The sequence below is a fragment of the Aythya fuligula genome, chromosome 18 (genome assembly GCF_009819795.1).
Source record: "Aythya fuligula isolate bAytFul2 chromosome 18, bAytFul2.pri, whole genome shotgun sequence".
In the NCBI taxonomy this organism is placed as follows: domain Eukaryota; kingdom Metazoa; phylum Chordata; class Aves; order Anseriformes; family Anatidae; genus Aythya; species Aythya fuligula.
This window is the reverse complement of record NC_045576.1, coordinates 11,878,172-11,892,006: the sequence shown is the minus strand read 5'-3', so window position 1 is coordinate 11,892,006 and position 13,835 is coordinate 11,878,172. Positions and strand designations below refer to the sequence as shown.

General features: G+C 57.0%; 1 protein-coding gene across 5 annotated transcripts in view; it reads left to right on the top strand.

Annotated features, from left to right (window-relative positions):
- The window catches only part of BAIAP2 (BAR/IMD domain containing adaptor protein 2), a 42,266-nt gene that overhangs the window by 2,925 nt on the left and 25,506 nt on the right, over nucleotides 1-13,835 (top strand). For all 5 annotated transcript variants that reach the window (XM_032199830.1, XM_032199827.1, XM_032199829.1 and 2 more), the window contains exons 2-3: nucleotides 5,643-5,718; nucleotides 7,325-7,411. In XM_032199830.1, the coding sequence (XP_032055721.1) occupies nucleotides 5,643-5,718; nucleotides 7,325-7,411 (163 nt within the window). The remainder of the gene's footprint in view (nucleotides 1-5,642; nucleotides 5,719-7,324; nucleotides 7,412-13,835) is intronic.

Genomic DNA, 13,835 nt, shown 5'->3' with positions numbered 1-13,835 from the left:
TGCAGTTTACAGGCCAACCTCCATTTCATTTTAGAGCCATTCCTTTGCGTGGAAGATTGCTTTGCAATGGTGCGTGAATAGCTCTGCGCTCGGAGAAGGGTTTGCTTAAAAACACCCCAAACTCGGAGCCTCGTGGTCTCGCACAAACACAGACACAATTTCTGATAGTCGCTTGCTCCACATCAGATGTAATAAATGTTATTGCCAGCGTAACAGCCTCTTGCCTCATTATCTCCAAGTCCAGAGGGAAGGGGAGATTCTTGCTCAAGTGAATCAGAAGGGAAATGGTGGGTGGCTCGGTGCGTTTGGCAGCGGAGGGAAAACGCGCTGTGACAGAAGATGAAAGAGCTGGCCCCAGAAACCAGCCTGTGCCACCCCCAAATTTTGTGTGCTGAGCTCTCGGGCCCTCGGAGCACTGGGTGCTTCCTGCATCCTGAGCTCTGGGGCTCCGAGGTGCGCCCTGCAGCACCTCTGTGGGTGCTGTGCTGGTGGCCGGGGAGCGGGCTGTGCTGAGCTGCTGCCCAGCACTGACTGCAGGAGGGTGCAGGGTGTGGAGACCGGGATCGGTGCCTCTTAGCGAGCAGGGCCCGGGGCTGTGGTGTTTTCACAGGGGCAGCCCAATTCTGCCGAGCTGCACCTCTGTGGGCGTCTCGGCTCTGCGGCGGAGCTGACTTGCAGCTTTGTGCTGATCGGGCGCTTCTGGTGGTGCAGGGCTGCCCAAGCTGCTCCTTCCCATGGCTCTGCCACTGTGTGGAGAGGGGTTTGCAAGCCCTGCTGCACCCCTCAAATCCGCTGAAACGTGCAGGTCACAAAGTGTTATCCAGAAGGTAGCTCACAAGCTGCCCAAGGTACCCCAAATGCGCCCTGTGCTGCTGGCTTTGCCTTGGGTGGCTCCTTGTGCTGCGCCTGCTCGCAGCTGAGGTTTTGCAGCCCTGCTGCTCGTGTTGCAGGGCGTAGGGCAGCTGGTTGCAAGCAGCCCCCGCGCAGGCACTGGTCTTGCAAAAGCTCTTGGCAGAGCTGAGCCCTTTGGCACTGGGAGGAGTGGCCCCACAGCCCCCAGCTCCTGGTGGCCGTCCCAGCTCACAGCAGAGCCCCCAAGGCCGGGTCTGCCCTGCGGTGTTCCTGCTTTTGGGATCCTGTGGGGTGCTCCCAGGGGGTGCCACCAGCCAGTGTGCTGCTGGTGCTCTGCACCCTGCAGGGCTCCAGCTCCCTCCAAGCCTGTACCCAGGCTCTAGCCCTGAAACTTGGGTGCCTTTATCCTCTGACGTGGTGTCTTGGTGAAATTCAGTGGTTTACAGCTTAAAGAAGGGTTCCTGCTCTTACCCTGCAGTCCCTTGCTTCCAAGCATCTTCTCCAGTAACAGTGGTGCTGAGCCCTGGCCATGCTGTTGGGCTGTGGGGCAGGGGCTTGTGCCTGCCCTGCCCTGAAGACCACCCTGAGTCATTCCTGCTCATTCACAGCGAATTTTGGGATCTCTTGGCACAGTGGCCTTGCTGCTGGCAACGGAGGGATGCGGAACAAGAGCTATCAGCAGCTCTGCTTGGGAAAGGCTGCCGTGTGGTGTGTTACGGTACCTGAGACCCCAGGGACTTGGGATGGTGGGGGAATTCCTGGGGCAGAGCAGCGGGGTGTGTTGTAAGGCGCTGAGCATCCCTGTGGCCAGCACAGCCAGCCCCAGAGCTGGGGCTCGTCCCACCACCGAGCTCGGGGCAGGGCGCACGGAGGTGGTGGCAGCAGCGGGGTTTGTTTGGACATTAAATATTAACACAGAAATAATGGAAGGCGTTCCCAAAGCAGGGCTGACCCATTTAGAAACAAAACTTCCTCGTAGCTGAGCTGCCAGCGCGGGGTGGCTCTGCTGTAAGGAGACCCCCGCGGAGCTTGGCACGGCCACGGTGTCCCTGTGGGGTGCCTTGGGGGTGTGGGGTGGGCTTTGGGGAAATCATGAATCCTGTTCATTTTATTTTTTTTAAAGACTTCAGGGAGGTGGTGTGAAGGTCTGCCTCCTGTGCAAGGGAAACTTGATACAGCGCGAGCCAGCTCCGCTTCCAGCTTGTTCTTGGGGAGCACTCTTAATTGACTTTTAATTGTGGGCTGGTTATTATGGCACTGGAGCAGCAGGTGAATCCTGGCTGTAGCACGAAGTGGAGCCCACTCGGAGGGGAGAGATGTTGAGCTCGCTTGCTGTGGACTCTTCTCCCCCCCTAACTCACAGGGCTGTGTCCTGGAGGCCTCGTGCTTTGCATTAGTTTCGTTTTTGGCAGCTGAAAAAAGCCATGCCAATCCCAGAGAGCTGAGTGGTATTACCCAGGGAATTTAGCGTAGTGGAACAAAGCAAAGCCCTTTCAACCTTTGGCTGCCAGATTTCTTTTTTGTCTGTGTTTTTCTAAACTCTGCCCAGGCTGGCATGTGGAAGGCAAACAACTTGGGGGTGGTGCTGATGGAGCAAAATTTGAGGGAGAGGGAGATTTGCTTTCAGTACCAGAATTGCTCCAAATACCAGCTTCAGGGTAGCGTCTGGCAAACCTGGCTTCACCTTCCCAGCTCACAGAAGCCCCTGCAGGAGCCCACAGACACACACAGACCGCTCCCTGCCCTCTCCGTGTGCCCCTCCGGGGGCTGCTGGCCCACCAGTTCCCCCAGCAGGCAGCTGTGGTGCTGTGCTGGGTCTCCTGGGCACGAGAAGCTTGTTGAGCACAGTCCCTGATGTAAAGGTGTTTATCTTCCAGTGTTTGTTTCTTCCTGGCAGCTGGTAGCTCTCCAGCTTCTCTGTGTTGGGGGATATGGAGGTGTTAGCTCTGGAGTTGGCTTCCTTTCCCACCGTGGCAGTGAAAATGAGGGCTGAAAAACTCTATTTTTATCTCCGGAGTGAAGAGCCCTTTTTTAATGCCCTTATCCTGCGGGGCTGTTTATGTTGGAGTCTCTAGGCCACGTCTTAAAGACATTCACTTTCAGCAAACTTCCTCTTAGGGGTTTCAGGGGTTTTATTTGGCCAGCACAAGTCGCCTCCCTCCCCTCCCCTCCCCTTGGTTAGCGGGATCCTTTCTGCTTTGCTCTCCCTCTTGATTTTGCTGCTTCAGGATGGCTGCGTCGCTCCGTGGCTCTTGTGCCCCGGCCCCCTGCCCGGGGAAGATGTGCTGGATTTTGGGAGGGCATTTCCTCAAATCCGTGCGGCCGTGCCGTGTTCCTGCAGGTCGAGAGGAGCTCAGCTGCTTTCAGCCCTGAGCTTTGCTCCCTGGCGCTGCCACCTGCAGCAGTGCCCTGGTGCTGAGCCCATTCGGGTGCTGGTTCTTGGAGCCTCGTTCTTTGGGGAAGATTTGTTTATTTGGGCACTGCTGCAAAAACTGGTTTATTTATATACACACGCACGCATACATACACAAACACTTACTGCGCTTAACCCAGCAAACTGTTCAAAAATCCTTTCCCTGCAGAAATTCTGCCAATTTCCCTTCTGCACGGGCGCTGCTCAGCCTCAGGTGGCTGGGGCCGAGCTCTGCGTGGCGGTGGCACGCCGCTGGCAGCGGGGCCGCGTCCGACCGAAGCCAAACGTGACGTGGGAAGGACGGAGCAGCCCTCCCCGGTGCTAATTAGCTCCTGTGCAATTGCCTCCTACAATTAGGGAAAACAACTCGCTACGTGGCTTGTTGCTACAGGTTAATTTTCTCCTCTCAAGCTGAGCGCGTTCGCTGAGCGGCTCCGTGCTGCCCCAGAGGAGCCCTCCTGTGCTGTGGGAGGCTGCGTGGCCTGGCCCACAGCCCCAATTAGCCCTGGAGTCCTCATTAGCCTCGTGCTCGCCATGTCAGATCCCCTTGGGTCGTCTCCTGTCCCTTGCAGGGCTGTGCATCGTGGGCTCTGAGGCTTGGCAGCTTTGCTCGGGGCTGCCCTGGGGCTCTGCCCCCTGTTCCCCAGCTGTTGCTGCGTTACGGGGGGGATTTGGGATCCCCTGTGCCAGCACTGAAGCGATGCCCTTGGTGTGCTCGGCATGGACTGGGTCAGAGCATCATCCCACGCAGGTTGCTGCTCATGGAAATTAAATTTTGAACAAGGGGAAGGCGACAGCTTGGCTGCCCCAGCCGATCCGTCCTGCGCGCAGGCACCCGCAGAAGAAAATGAAAACCACCGTGCCCGGGAAAGGCCAGGCAGCAGGAACTTGGGATAAAAACACCCCGGGCAGAAAATGAGCTTTATAGTGTTTGGCCAGCTTCAGATGAGGTGACAGCTGCTTAATCAGCTTATTTGACAGAAGTTTCTGTCTGCTGCCTTCCCAGCACAGGGAGCTGCTGGCAGCGGTGCGGGGCAGAGCCCCGGTCCCCTGGGCACCCACAGCTGGGGACGTGTGGGCAGCTGCCCACGGGATGGGGCAGGGATGTGGGGCTGGACCCAGGGTTGCTGCAGGGTCTGGAGGGTGCAGTGGGCATGGAGGCATCGCTGCCTTTTTCCCAGCCCGGCTGGGAGTCCGAGCTTTGTTCTAGAGCTGCTGTCGGTGCTGGGAGTCAGTCGCTTTGGCAGGAGAGGGTCAGTTGCTGTTGTGACAAACGTACAAAGAGCTGTTCTTGTGTGTGATCCGATTAGTCCTTCTCTGCCTCATGGTTAAATAAGGATCTTAAAGGGAGGGAGGAGGGAAAGCCCAGCAGACTGGTTCTGGTGTGCCGTGTTCTCGTTTCTGCATTTCTGGGCAGCTGGGAAGTGACACCAAGCGCTCGGCCGCTGGGGTGCAATTCTTCCCATGGAGCTTTAGCCACAGCTGGCACCAGCTTGCTGGGGATGATGTGCTGCTTGGGGCTGCCTTGGCTTAGCAGTTGCTTTGGATGCTGCCCTCCAGCCCCTCCTGCTTGTCCGTGGCAGACCAGGCTGGTGCTGCCGTGCTGGTCCCAGGACGGGGCTTTCAGCAGCGGTCACCTCCCAGTGTGCTGCTTGGCCTGAGGGCTGTGGGCTGCCCTCTCAGCCAGTTATGGTCATTTACACCACGTTATGGCCACTTTCACCATATCTGATAATGTTCTGGGCTGGAGCAATAATTACATTGAAGCTCTCATGTGAGGCCGTAGGTCCCAGCTGCTCTCCAACGAGCACGCTGCGGAGCCGCATTGCCATGCACCATCCACCCCGTGGGGTTCAAAACCTGGACGTGGTCCCTCCTGGTGAAGGGAGGGTGCCTGAGAGGTCTGCCCACCCCCCTCCTGTGCCTGGGCTCTGCCCGTGGTATCAGTGGCCCCTGGGGAAGCTGCTCCAGGGTGGCTGTGCTCAGCGGAAGCCAGCGGTGCCCTCAGTGGGGCTGGGCGAGGGATGGTTCGGGTTGTTCCTGGCTGTGTTCAAGAATTGTCATGTCAGATTTAGCATTGGGCCACTTCCATGTGTTGTGCATTCAGTTACCCACAGTGGAAGTTACCCCAAGTTACCCCACTTGCCCTTCTGGGCCATTAGGGCCGCTGGTTTGGAGCAGTGCTGCCAAGACGTGGCTGTGCCGAAGGCTTCGGTGCGCAACCAGCGTGCTTGGGGTGTCGGGAGGTTTGTGCTGGGCTCCAGGGGGCTTTGCTCTGTCTCTGCCTTCGTGAGCACAGAGCTGGCCGTTCAGCGTGAGCCCTGAGCTGCCCCCAGCTCCTGACACCTCTGCTAACGTCTGCTGTCCTCTCTTCCAGACGATCATGGAGCAGTTCAATCCCAGCCTCAGGAATTTCATTTCTATGGGGAAGACCTATGAAAAAGCCTTAGCAAGTAAGTGAAACCACACTGCTGGTGTGTTTATTGCTGAAATGCTGGAGGGTGTGAGCCCTGTGCAGGTCACACGTTGTTGAATCTCTAAAATTATTTAAGTTCTCTTTAAAAGTGTCACTTAAATATTCACACTCTCCAGAACAATACATTGGAAAAGAAGGAAAAAAAATGAAATATTGGTGGCAGCTCTCAGCTGGGAATATAGGGTCCCATTGGGAGCCACTAGAGAAGCGTAGATTTAACTGAGCAAACTGAATTGATGAAAACCAAAACCCAACTGTTTTGACTTGATGGCTTTGGATGCCCAGCTCTGCAGCAGCTCCGTGCAGAGGTAGCTTGCTCTGCCTCTGCTCGCTTCAGAAAATTGCGCTGCGTGTCTCCTGGATTTTATTTTTTTAAATTGGTTCGGTGAAGATGCCTTCGAGGGAGGAGGCTGTCATAATCTTAACTCGGTAGAAAAAAATATTTGATGTTCTTAAAGGGTGGTGCTAGAAACACGACCTCTGGGAAGGATCTGTGTGTTCCTGCCTCGTGCCTGGAGCCTGTCTTGTTCCCTGCAGCCAGGCTGGGCTCCTGGGTATTTCCATGGGGGTCTGGTGGATGCAGGCCCCCTTGGCATCCCTCCGAGCTGTGCTGCCTCTCTACCCAGTGGTGTTTTTGGGGCTGGAGGGGGAGAAGAAGCTGTGGTGGGGGTGACGTCCTCCTGGGGCACCGCGGGCTGGCACTGCACAGCCCCTAATGATGCTAACGAAGTGGGGCTCGTGCTTTGGGTGTGCTGCTGCCACTTAGTCCATGCTTGGCCTCCAAACTGGTGCAGGCACTGGGGAGAAGCAGTCCTGGGGGGCAGAAATGTTCTGAAATGTTCCACTGGTGGTGCTTGGTGTACCCACTTGGCTGGCACAGCTGCTTCCAGCGTGCTGGGTTTTGTTTGGAGCTGGGCGCGCTGTTACTGCAGTGCTGTGTGGAGACCCGGTGTGATCATCCAGCTTCTGTTTTCCTCACATCCCTGCTCTGGGTGTGCTTTGAGGCCAAGATCTTCCCGCAATCTTTAAAGCTGTCTCTGCTCATCCTTCATTTGGGATCCTGGAGCTTGTGGGGGCACCTGAAGGAAGCGCATTAATCAGCGAACGATGCTGGAAGAGCTTCGGTGGTGCATGATCCGGTGGCGTTGAGCTGTGGAGCTGTACAACACGTTCTCGTGATTAGAGGAAACCCCCTGCTTATCTGATTAAAGTGAAGTGTGTAGCTGGAATGTCAACAAACAAGACTGAACTCCTAATGAATGTCTGTGATAGTCAATTATTCCACGGTGCTTCTTCTGAGCAGCGCTAAGCAGGCTGATGGTTACGCAGGAATGAAAACCACCGAGGTCTTGCACGTACCTTTTTTTCTCCTAAATAGCTCTGTAATCTTGCTGCGCTAGCTTTCCTCCTCGGTGTGTTCTTTCTGCGCTAATTTTGCCTGTTTGTTGTCTCACCCCTCCCCGTGGGGTTAAGCCCTTTGAAGTAAGAGCTTTTTTGTTTTAGTGTCTAGCACCTATTCAGTGCCGTGGAAGTTGTAATAGCCATGAAAGAGACCATAACCTGCCTTTTTTTGATGCTCTTAGGTATGACATACGCAGCAAAAGGATATTTCGATGCTCTGGTTAAGATGGGAGAGCTGGCCAGCGAAAGCCAAGGATCCAAGGAACTGGGTAAGTCGCCTGCTCACGGCTGGATGAGGTCAGTCCGGGGCAGGCTGAAAGCAGGGGATGGGACCAGCTCCGTGCTGGTGGGGAGAAGGAGCTGGGTGTGGGGCTGATCCTCCTGATATAAACGATGGCTGTGCCTCTCTTCGCTGTTAATGTAGCTTAAAAAAATCCTGCTAATCTTAGTCTCTGGGTTCTGAGATGTCAGCTGCTCGTGGTGCTGGCGGAGGGGAAGTGTTTGCACAGAGCTGCTTCGCTGGTGCCTTTGTCTCAGCTCAGAGCAGCCCCAGCTCCCCGGGAAGCTGTGGCAGTGCTGGGCACCTCCGTGGGCTTCGGTCCTGAGAAAGAGGAGGAGGTGGGGATGCCTGGGGACACGCAGGTCGGGCGTGCTGCAGCAGGGCTCCTGGCAGCATCGCAGCGTGTGGGAGCTGCGGTCGTACCCAGCGCCCTGCTGAGCTCAGCGGAGCCACCGCAGGGGCTGCTCGTGCCCTGCCTGCTGTGTCCCAGCACGGTGCCACTGGTGACCTGCTTGGGCTCATGTCCGAGCTGTGACATGCTGAGTCCCGCTGCTCTGTGCCCATTTTCTTTTTGCATTTGCTCTTTGGGGAGCTGCTGTTCCCAGGGCTCTGCTGCAGCTCATGTTCCCCCCCCGGGGGTGCCGTGCTCTGTGCTCCAGGCTCCCTGTGCAGCCCCAGCTGCGCTCCCGCCTGCCACCTCGCTGGCCAGATGCTGCACAAGTTGTGCTCTTTACTGCCATCCGAGACAGTGGATTTTCAAGGAGGTGGCTGTGAAGGCTCCCGGGGTGCTGAGCAGCCCCCAGCAGGGTTGGCCTTGGGCTCCCGGTGCTGTGCGGTGCCGGAGCCACGGCCGGATCCAGCTCCGGCTCTGCTGCACGCAGCTCGTTGGCGTAGTCTGGGTTTTTATGGAGAGGCACAAGGTGTCTATGGAAACCGGCTTCATCGCTCGGATTAAAGCTGCCTATAGCAATCTGTTTCTGTTTAATAAATAAAGCGAGAGCCCTGCCGGCGATGCGTGCAGCAGGCGAGGCTGAAGGCTGTGCAGACCTCGTTCGAGGGCTTCTTCTGCTGCTCGCGAGGCTTTCACTGCCTCTTCGGGGCCGCAAGCCGCGGTGGCTTTGTCATCCTGGAAGTGAAAGTCTGGGGAAGGTTCCTCAGAGCGGTTCAGCCACGTGGGCAGGAGCTGGGGCCACAAACCCGGCTTCCCCTTTGGAGCAGCTGCAGGATCCGCTCGCCCTGGCGTGGCTTCTGGTGGCCCTGCTTCCCAGGGGAAAGCAGCCTGAAAGCAGGCTTTGCGAGGGCTCTCCCGGTGTGCACGGGATATTTTGGGGTTGGTTTCAAATGCTCGCAGGTGACTGCTTCCCATCCGTGGTGTGCAGTTCGGGGGCTCGGCGGTGGAAGGGGATTTCTGGCAGCCCCTGTTAGCCCTGACCCACACCCAGCGGCTGCTCCTCAGCCCTCCTGCTGCGGTGATCTTGCTGGTTATTTATTGTGGCAGCTGCTCTGCACACAGAAGAAAGCGGAGATAAAATTTCTGGCTGTGGTTCCCTGGAGCTGATAAGAGGCCGGGACGCCACCCCGTCCCAATGGGATGTGCAAACGGGCTGAGGAATGCTTCAGCCTGGGCTGTGCCAGCCGAAGGTAGGCAGTGCCTGGGAACACCTTGAGCTTATCAGCCCTCTGCTGCGACTGCTGATAGTGCTGGAAGCCAGCCCTGGGGTCTGGGTTGTTTCATGCCTTACCAAAGGCCGTAGCAAATGGGGCTGTTTGTAATGACCGCTCACATTCATGGGCCTGAGCTGGTCCCGTTGTGGGTGGGATCCTCCCCAAAGGGCAGCACAGGGGATGCTGCTCCAAGAGGAGGATCGGGGATTTGTTTCCTCCTTAACACTTCTCTGAGCATGGGTATTTTTCTGGGGCCATTTCGGGGACAAAGCATCAATAGAAAGTAAAACTACAGCAGATCTTCTCTGAAAGGAGATGAAAGCCCGCATCTGTCCCAGCTCCTGATGCCTGCCCTGGCTCTGCACCCTCCTGGAGCAGGGTTGGGGCTGACCCTGCCGTGGCCCCTCCAGCCCAGCTCAACACCACAGCAGCACATGAGGCTCTGAGGAGCTTGTTCTTTAATCTGAGTGCTGGAAAGCCACCCGTTGGTGGTCCCTTCCTCAGCAAACATGCTGGGTGTCTGGCACAGGACAGCTCGCTGGCTGGTTCTGCTTGGTGTTTGCTTTATTTAAAAAAAAAAAAAAAATAAAGATGCCACATGCTTACCTTGCTGCCCCCCCGGCGCCTGCCAGGCTGCTGCCTCCAGCCCGGCTCTGTGCTCAGCGCTTCACATGTCTCACAAATTCCCCACCAGATTTTCGGAGCGGCGTGTAGATGGGATAATCTCACGCAGTAACGGGAAACCTAGCAATCATGAAGCCCTTGAGTTGTAATCCGCTCTGTGCCCTGGGTTTTTGGGCGCAGGCACCCGGTGGGGCCCTGTCGTGCTGTCAGCCCCACTGCGGGGTTTGGGATGTTCAGAGTTGGGTTTTCTTCAGACCAAAGGTGGTGTCCTGGCTAGGTTTGGCGTGCAGCTTCCCTCAGGCCCTGCACAGCAGCAGGATGCCCCAAACCAGCTGCTTGAGGCAGCTCCGTGCTGGCTGAGCTGCTCTGTGCCCCCCTGGGAAGAGGCAATGTGGGGTTCACGTGCTGAGCTGGCCTGGGCTGTGCTTTGTATCTTGAGGCTATCAAATGTTAATTTTGCAGTTAATGCTGCCTGTCTGATCGGTGGAAACTTGCTCTGGGAAGCTCCGAAGGAGCCTGAGTCTGCCCCCAAAGTGCTTGGGTACCTTTGGCCCTTGTGCTGCTGCTGCCAGCAGAAATGCAGCGCTGAAATCACCTGGATGCTGCTCAAAGCGTTTCTTCCAGGGGCTGAGCAGCACCTGCAGAGAGCTCCTTGGGCTGGGGGAGGGTTTCGTTTTGGGGCTGCGTTTTCTCCAAGGTCCCCTTGGACCAGAGGCTGAGTGAAGCCCGGCGCCACGACAGGGGGAAGGAATGCAGTAATTAGTTTTCCATTGTTCAGCTGCAGCGAGCCTCCCCGAGATAATGGGCCTTTTGATGCCCGGTTTGCCCGATAAAATCGTATCCCGTGGCACCTCTGAGCTCCAGTCTGCTGCTGAGCTGCCCAGTGCCAGTGCAGGAGGACACCGGGCTCCGAGAGTGGTGCATGGCTTAGGGACCTGGGGTGCTGGACCTGCACCTCGCAGAGTGCCCCAGGAGGGGCTCTGTGGCTGGTCCCAGTGGGGACAGCCCAAGGGTGCTCCTGGTGGGGACGGGAGCAGCCTGGTGGGACACCCCATGCTGCCCAAGCACGTCCCAGCTCCTGGCTTGGCTCTCGGTGGCCTTGGCGCGGTGCGGAGGCTTTGTGCTGCGCTCGATGCTCTGGGGAGGTTGATTAATCTGTTAATTGGATTTGCAGCTGTTTTGGGTAGGAGCTTCCTGCAGCAGATAGAGATCCCGCAAGCGCCAAAGGTCATCGTAGCAGCAAAGTGTTTAATATGTGAGCCGAGGGGGCCCTGAGGTGCTGGAGCAGCCTGGTGGTGGCCGTGGTGCTCGGTGCCTGCTCGTCCCCGTGAGACCAGAGCCTGGGAAACCAGCACAGCTCTCAGGATGTCTCCCCCCACGATCAGCAGCTTGTGGAGTCCCTGCGAAGTGCCCCTGGGTGGGGGAGCAGTGGGAATCCCGTGGCATCACCCTTCTGAGGTTGGACTTAGCGATGCGCTTCAGCAGGTAACGATCTGGCACTGCCAGAAGGGATGGGTGCTCTGGAGCCGGGTGCTCCCACCTGCAGCTCTGTGAAAGGCTTCATTTGCCAGAGGAATTGTTCCTGAAATTCAGGACTCTGCCTCCGAGGTTGTTCTTAGCCAGAAACTTCCCAGCATGGGGGGCACGATGGCCCCAAGCAGTGAGTGTGCTCCCCTCACCTCTGTCCTATCAGTGCCAGACACCCTGCACTGAGCATCACTGTCCTGCTTGAGGACACCCTGGTGAGATCCAGGTAATTCATGTAGTGGGGTCTATAAGAAAGGGGCTCGTTAAATCCAAGCTGCAGGAATAAAACAACGCCTTTAAAAGCTGCCTGCCCCAGGGGGGACTGCTCTGTCTGCGTTGCCTTTTCGCTGCCTGAAACCTTCCCTGTCGGAGCAGCCTCCCCCTCCCTGGGTTGCTCTCACCGCCTGTGCCTGGGGAAGCGATGGAGGCTGCTAGGTGAGCAGCTGCCAAGAGCTCGGTGTCTGGCTGCAGCTGCTGGCTCTTCACAGCCTGTGTTTAGTGCTGGGATTTCAGCCGTGGCAGTGACATCTCCTGGGGGTGCCACCTGCCTGCGCCCCCGGTGCCCAGCCCCATTGGGACAAGGACCCCGGTGCTGTGGTGGGGTCCATGAGCCACGTCCAGGGGCTGGCCTCTGCTGTCCAACAGCAGCAGAGCTGTGAGATCGTGGGTTTTTGGCAGGGGTGCAACCTCCTTTTAGGCAGGGGTGCGTCCTCCTCCACCTGGAGATGGGGATGTGAGGGGGAGCAGCGTGTCGGTGGCTCCACTGCTTGCCCAGACCTGGGTCCTGGAGGCACTGGGTGCCCGTGGGGGTCCATGCCCCTCTGTGCCCATGAATTAACCCGAGGACAGAGAGACAGCAAAAGCTCAGCCAGCAAGGGTCTGCTGCTGGAAACGTGCCCTGCACCTCTCTTGAGTCAGGGTGTCTGGGGAAGCCTTTGCTTCTTTCTTTACCTCATCTCCAAAAAAAAAAAAAAAAAAGTCTTAAGCTTTGCCAAGATGGGTTGAAACGCAGGCTGGAAACAGAACTGATCATTATAATGCTGATGAGTTGCTAATATAACAGCAACAAATCCTGTGTGATCCTTTCGGGCTGCGATAAATAAATGAAACCTTTTTGAAAAGGAAATAGATGAATCAGTGAGGAGAAGCTGATTGTTTTCCCATACTTGTATCCTTCCCACTGTACATACACGAATCTTCCTCCACGTTGCCTTGCAATTTAATGTCAGAGCTGATAAAGTCAGGTTCTGGAGCCTTCTTGGCTGAATCAGGGGTTCAGAAGTGCTTTTCTCAGTGGCTTAAGGGCTTGTCTGTGGCTTGTGCAGCATCTCATGAGCTTGGATCAAGACGCATTAATATCAGAGGAGAAATAAGATCGTGGAAGCTTTCAGTAGCACGCTTCTGTTGTAAATCTGGTTGGATGGGACCTTCAGCAGGTCTCTGCGAGCGGCTGGAGCTGCTGCCAGGCTGTGCGTTTCGAGGACAGGTTGGGAAGCATCCGCACGACAGCTCAAGTGCCAAACTCTGGCTGTGGGAGCCCAGGGCTCCAGCCAGGCTCGCTGCTGGTCCCAGCAGTAACTGGTGGTGGTGGGAAATGCTCTGTTCAGAACGGGCCCAGGCTGACACCTCCCCTTAAATAACTGCTGGAGCCCTGTCCACGGCACACCTTTGGCTCTATGGCTCATGAGGCAGCGCTCAGACGAGTTGCCCTGTAACTCCTTCACCTTTTCCCATTTAATAAACTAATTCTCCTCTCTGCCTGCTTGGCTACTTCCATCCCAATGCTGTCGCTTTGCCTGGTCCCCCTTAAAGCAGGGGGGAAAGAGCTGGGGATGGCTGGGCCCCTGGACCCCTTGGTTTTGCCTCCCTTTTTGCTCCGTTTGGGAGCAAACTGAGCATCCCTGCTGGGTGCTGCTGGGGCGCTGCCTGGGCAGCTGTGCATCGTTTTGGTGCTTTTATTGGAAATGGCCTGCATCGAGCTCGAAGAAAAAGGTGCTGGGTAGGCTCAGGGCTGAGAAACGAGACGCTGCCAGCCGGCTCCTACTGCTCTGCCTTCTGGCCGGGCAGCTGGCTCCTGCAGGGCTTGCGGTGCCCGATTGCAATCTGAGGGATGTGGAACAACCTGTTCGGCTGTTCCTCGCTGGGTGTGGTGGGGAAGGGCCCACAATAGCCCCTATAGTTCTCCGAGAATGATACTGTGAGTCAGACAGACGTAAATAGCAGCTCCCTTTGCCTCCTCAGCCTTCTCGCCCGTGTGCGTGCACTGCCGCCGCCGTGGCTGTCCCTGCAGGGAGCTGTGCCCAGCCTGGCACGGACAAAGCCCTTGCCACTGCCCTCCTGCCACCCTGCTGGGACTTTGCCTGTGACCTCGGGTGAAGCACTTACTTTGGGTTTCTTGACCCGTAGGATGTGTGTTTTGGCACCAGAGCTCACCCGGTGCTCGCGCTCTGTGCAATTCGCAGCGTGTCCCACACCATTTCCCTGTCTGTGGCCTGCTGCACAGCTGTAATTACGGTGTTTAAGCTGCAGACAGCCCTTGTGCATGGTGCTGGCAGCTCGTGGCGTGGGAGGGAGCTCCCGGCACGGCCCCGTGCTGG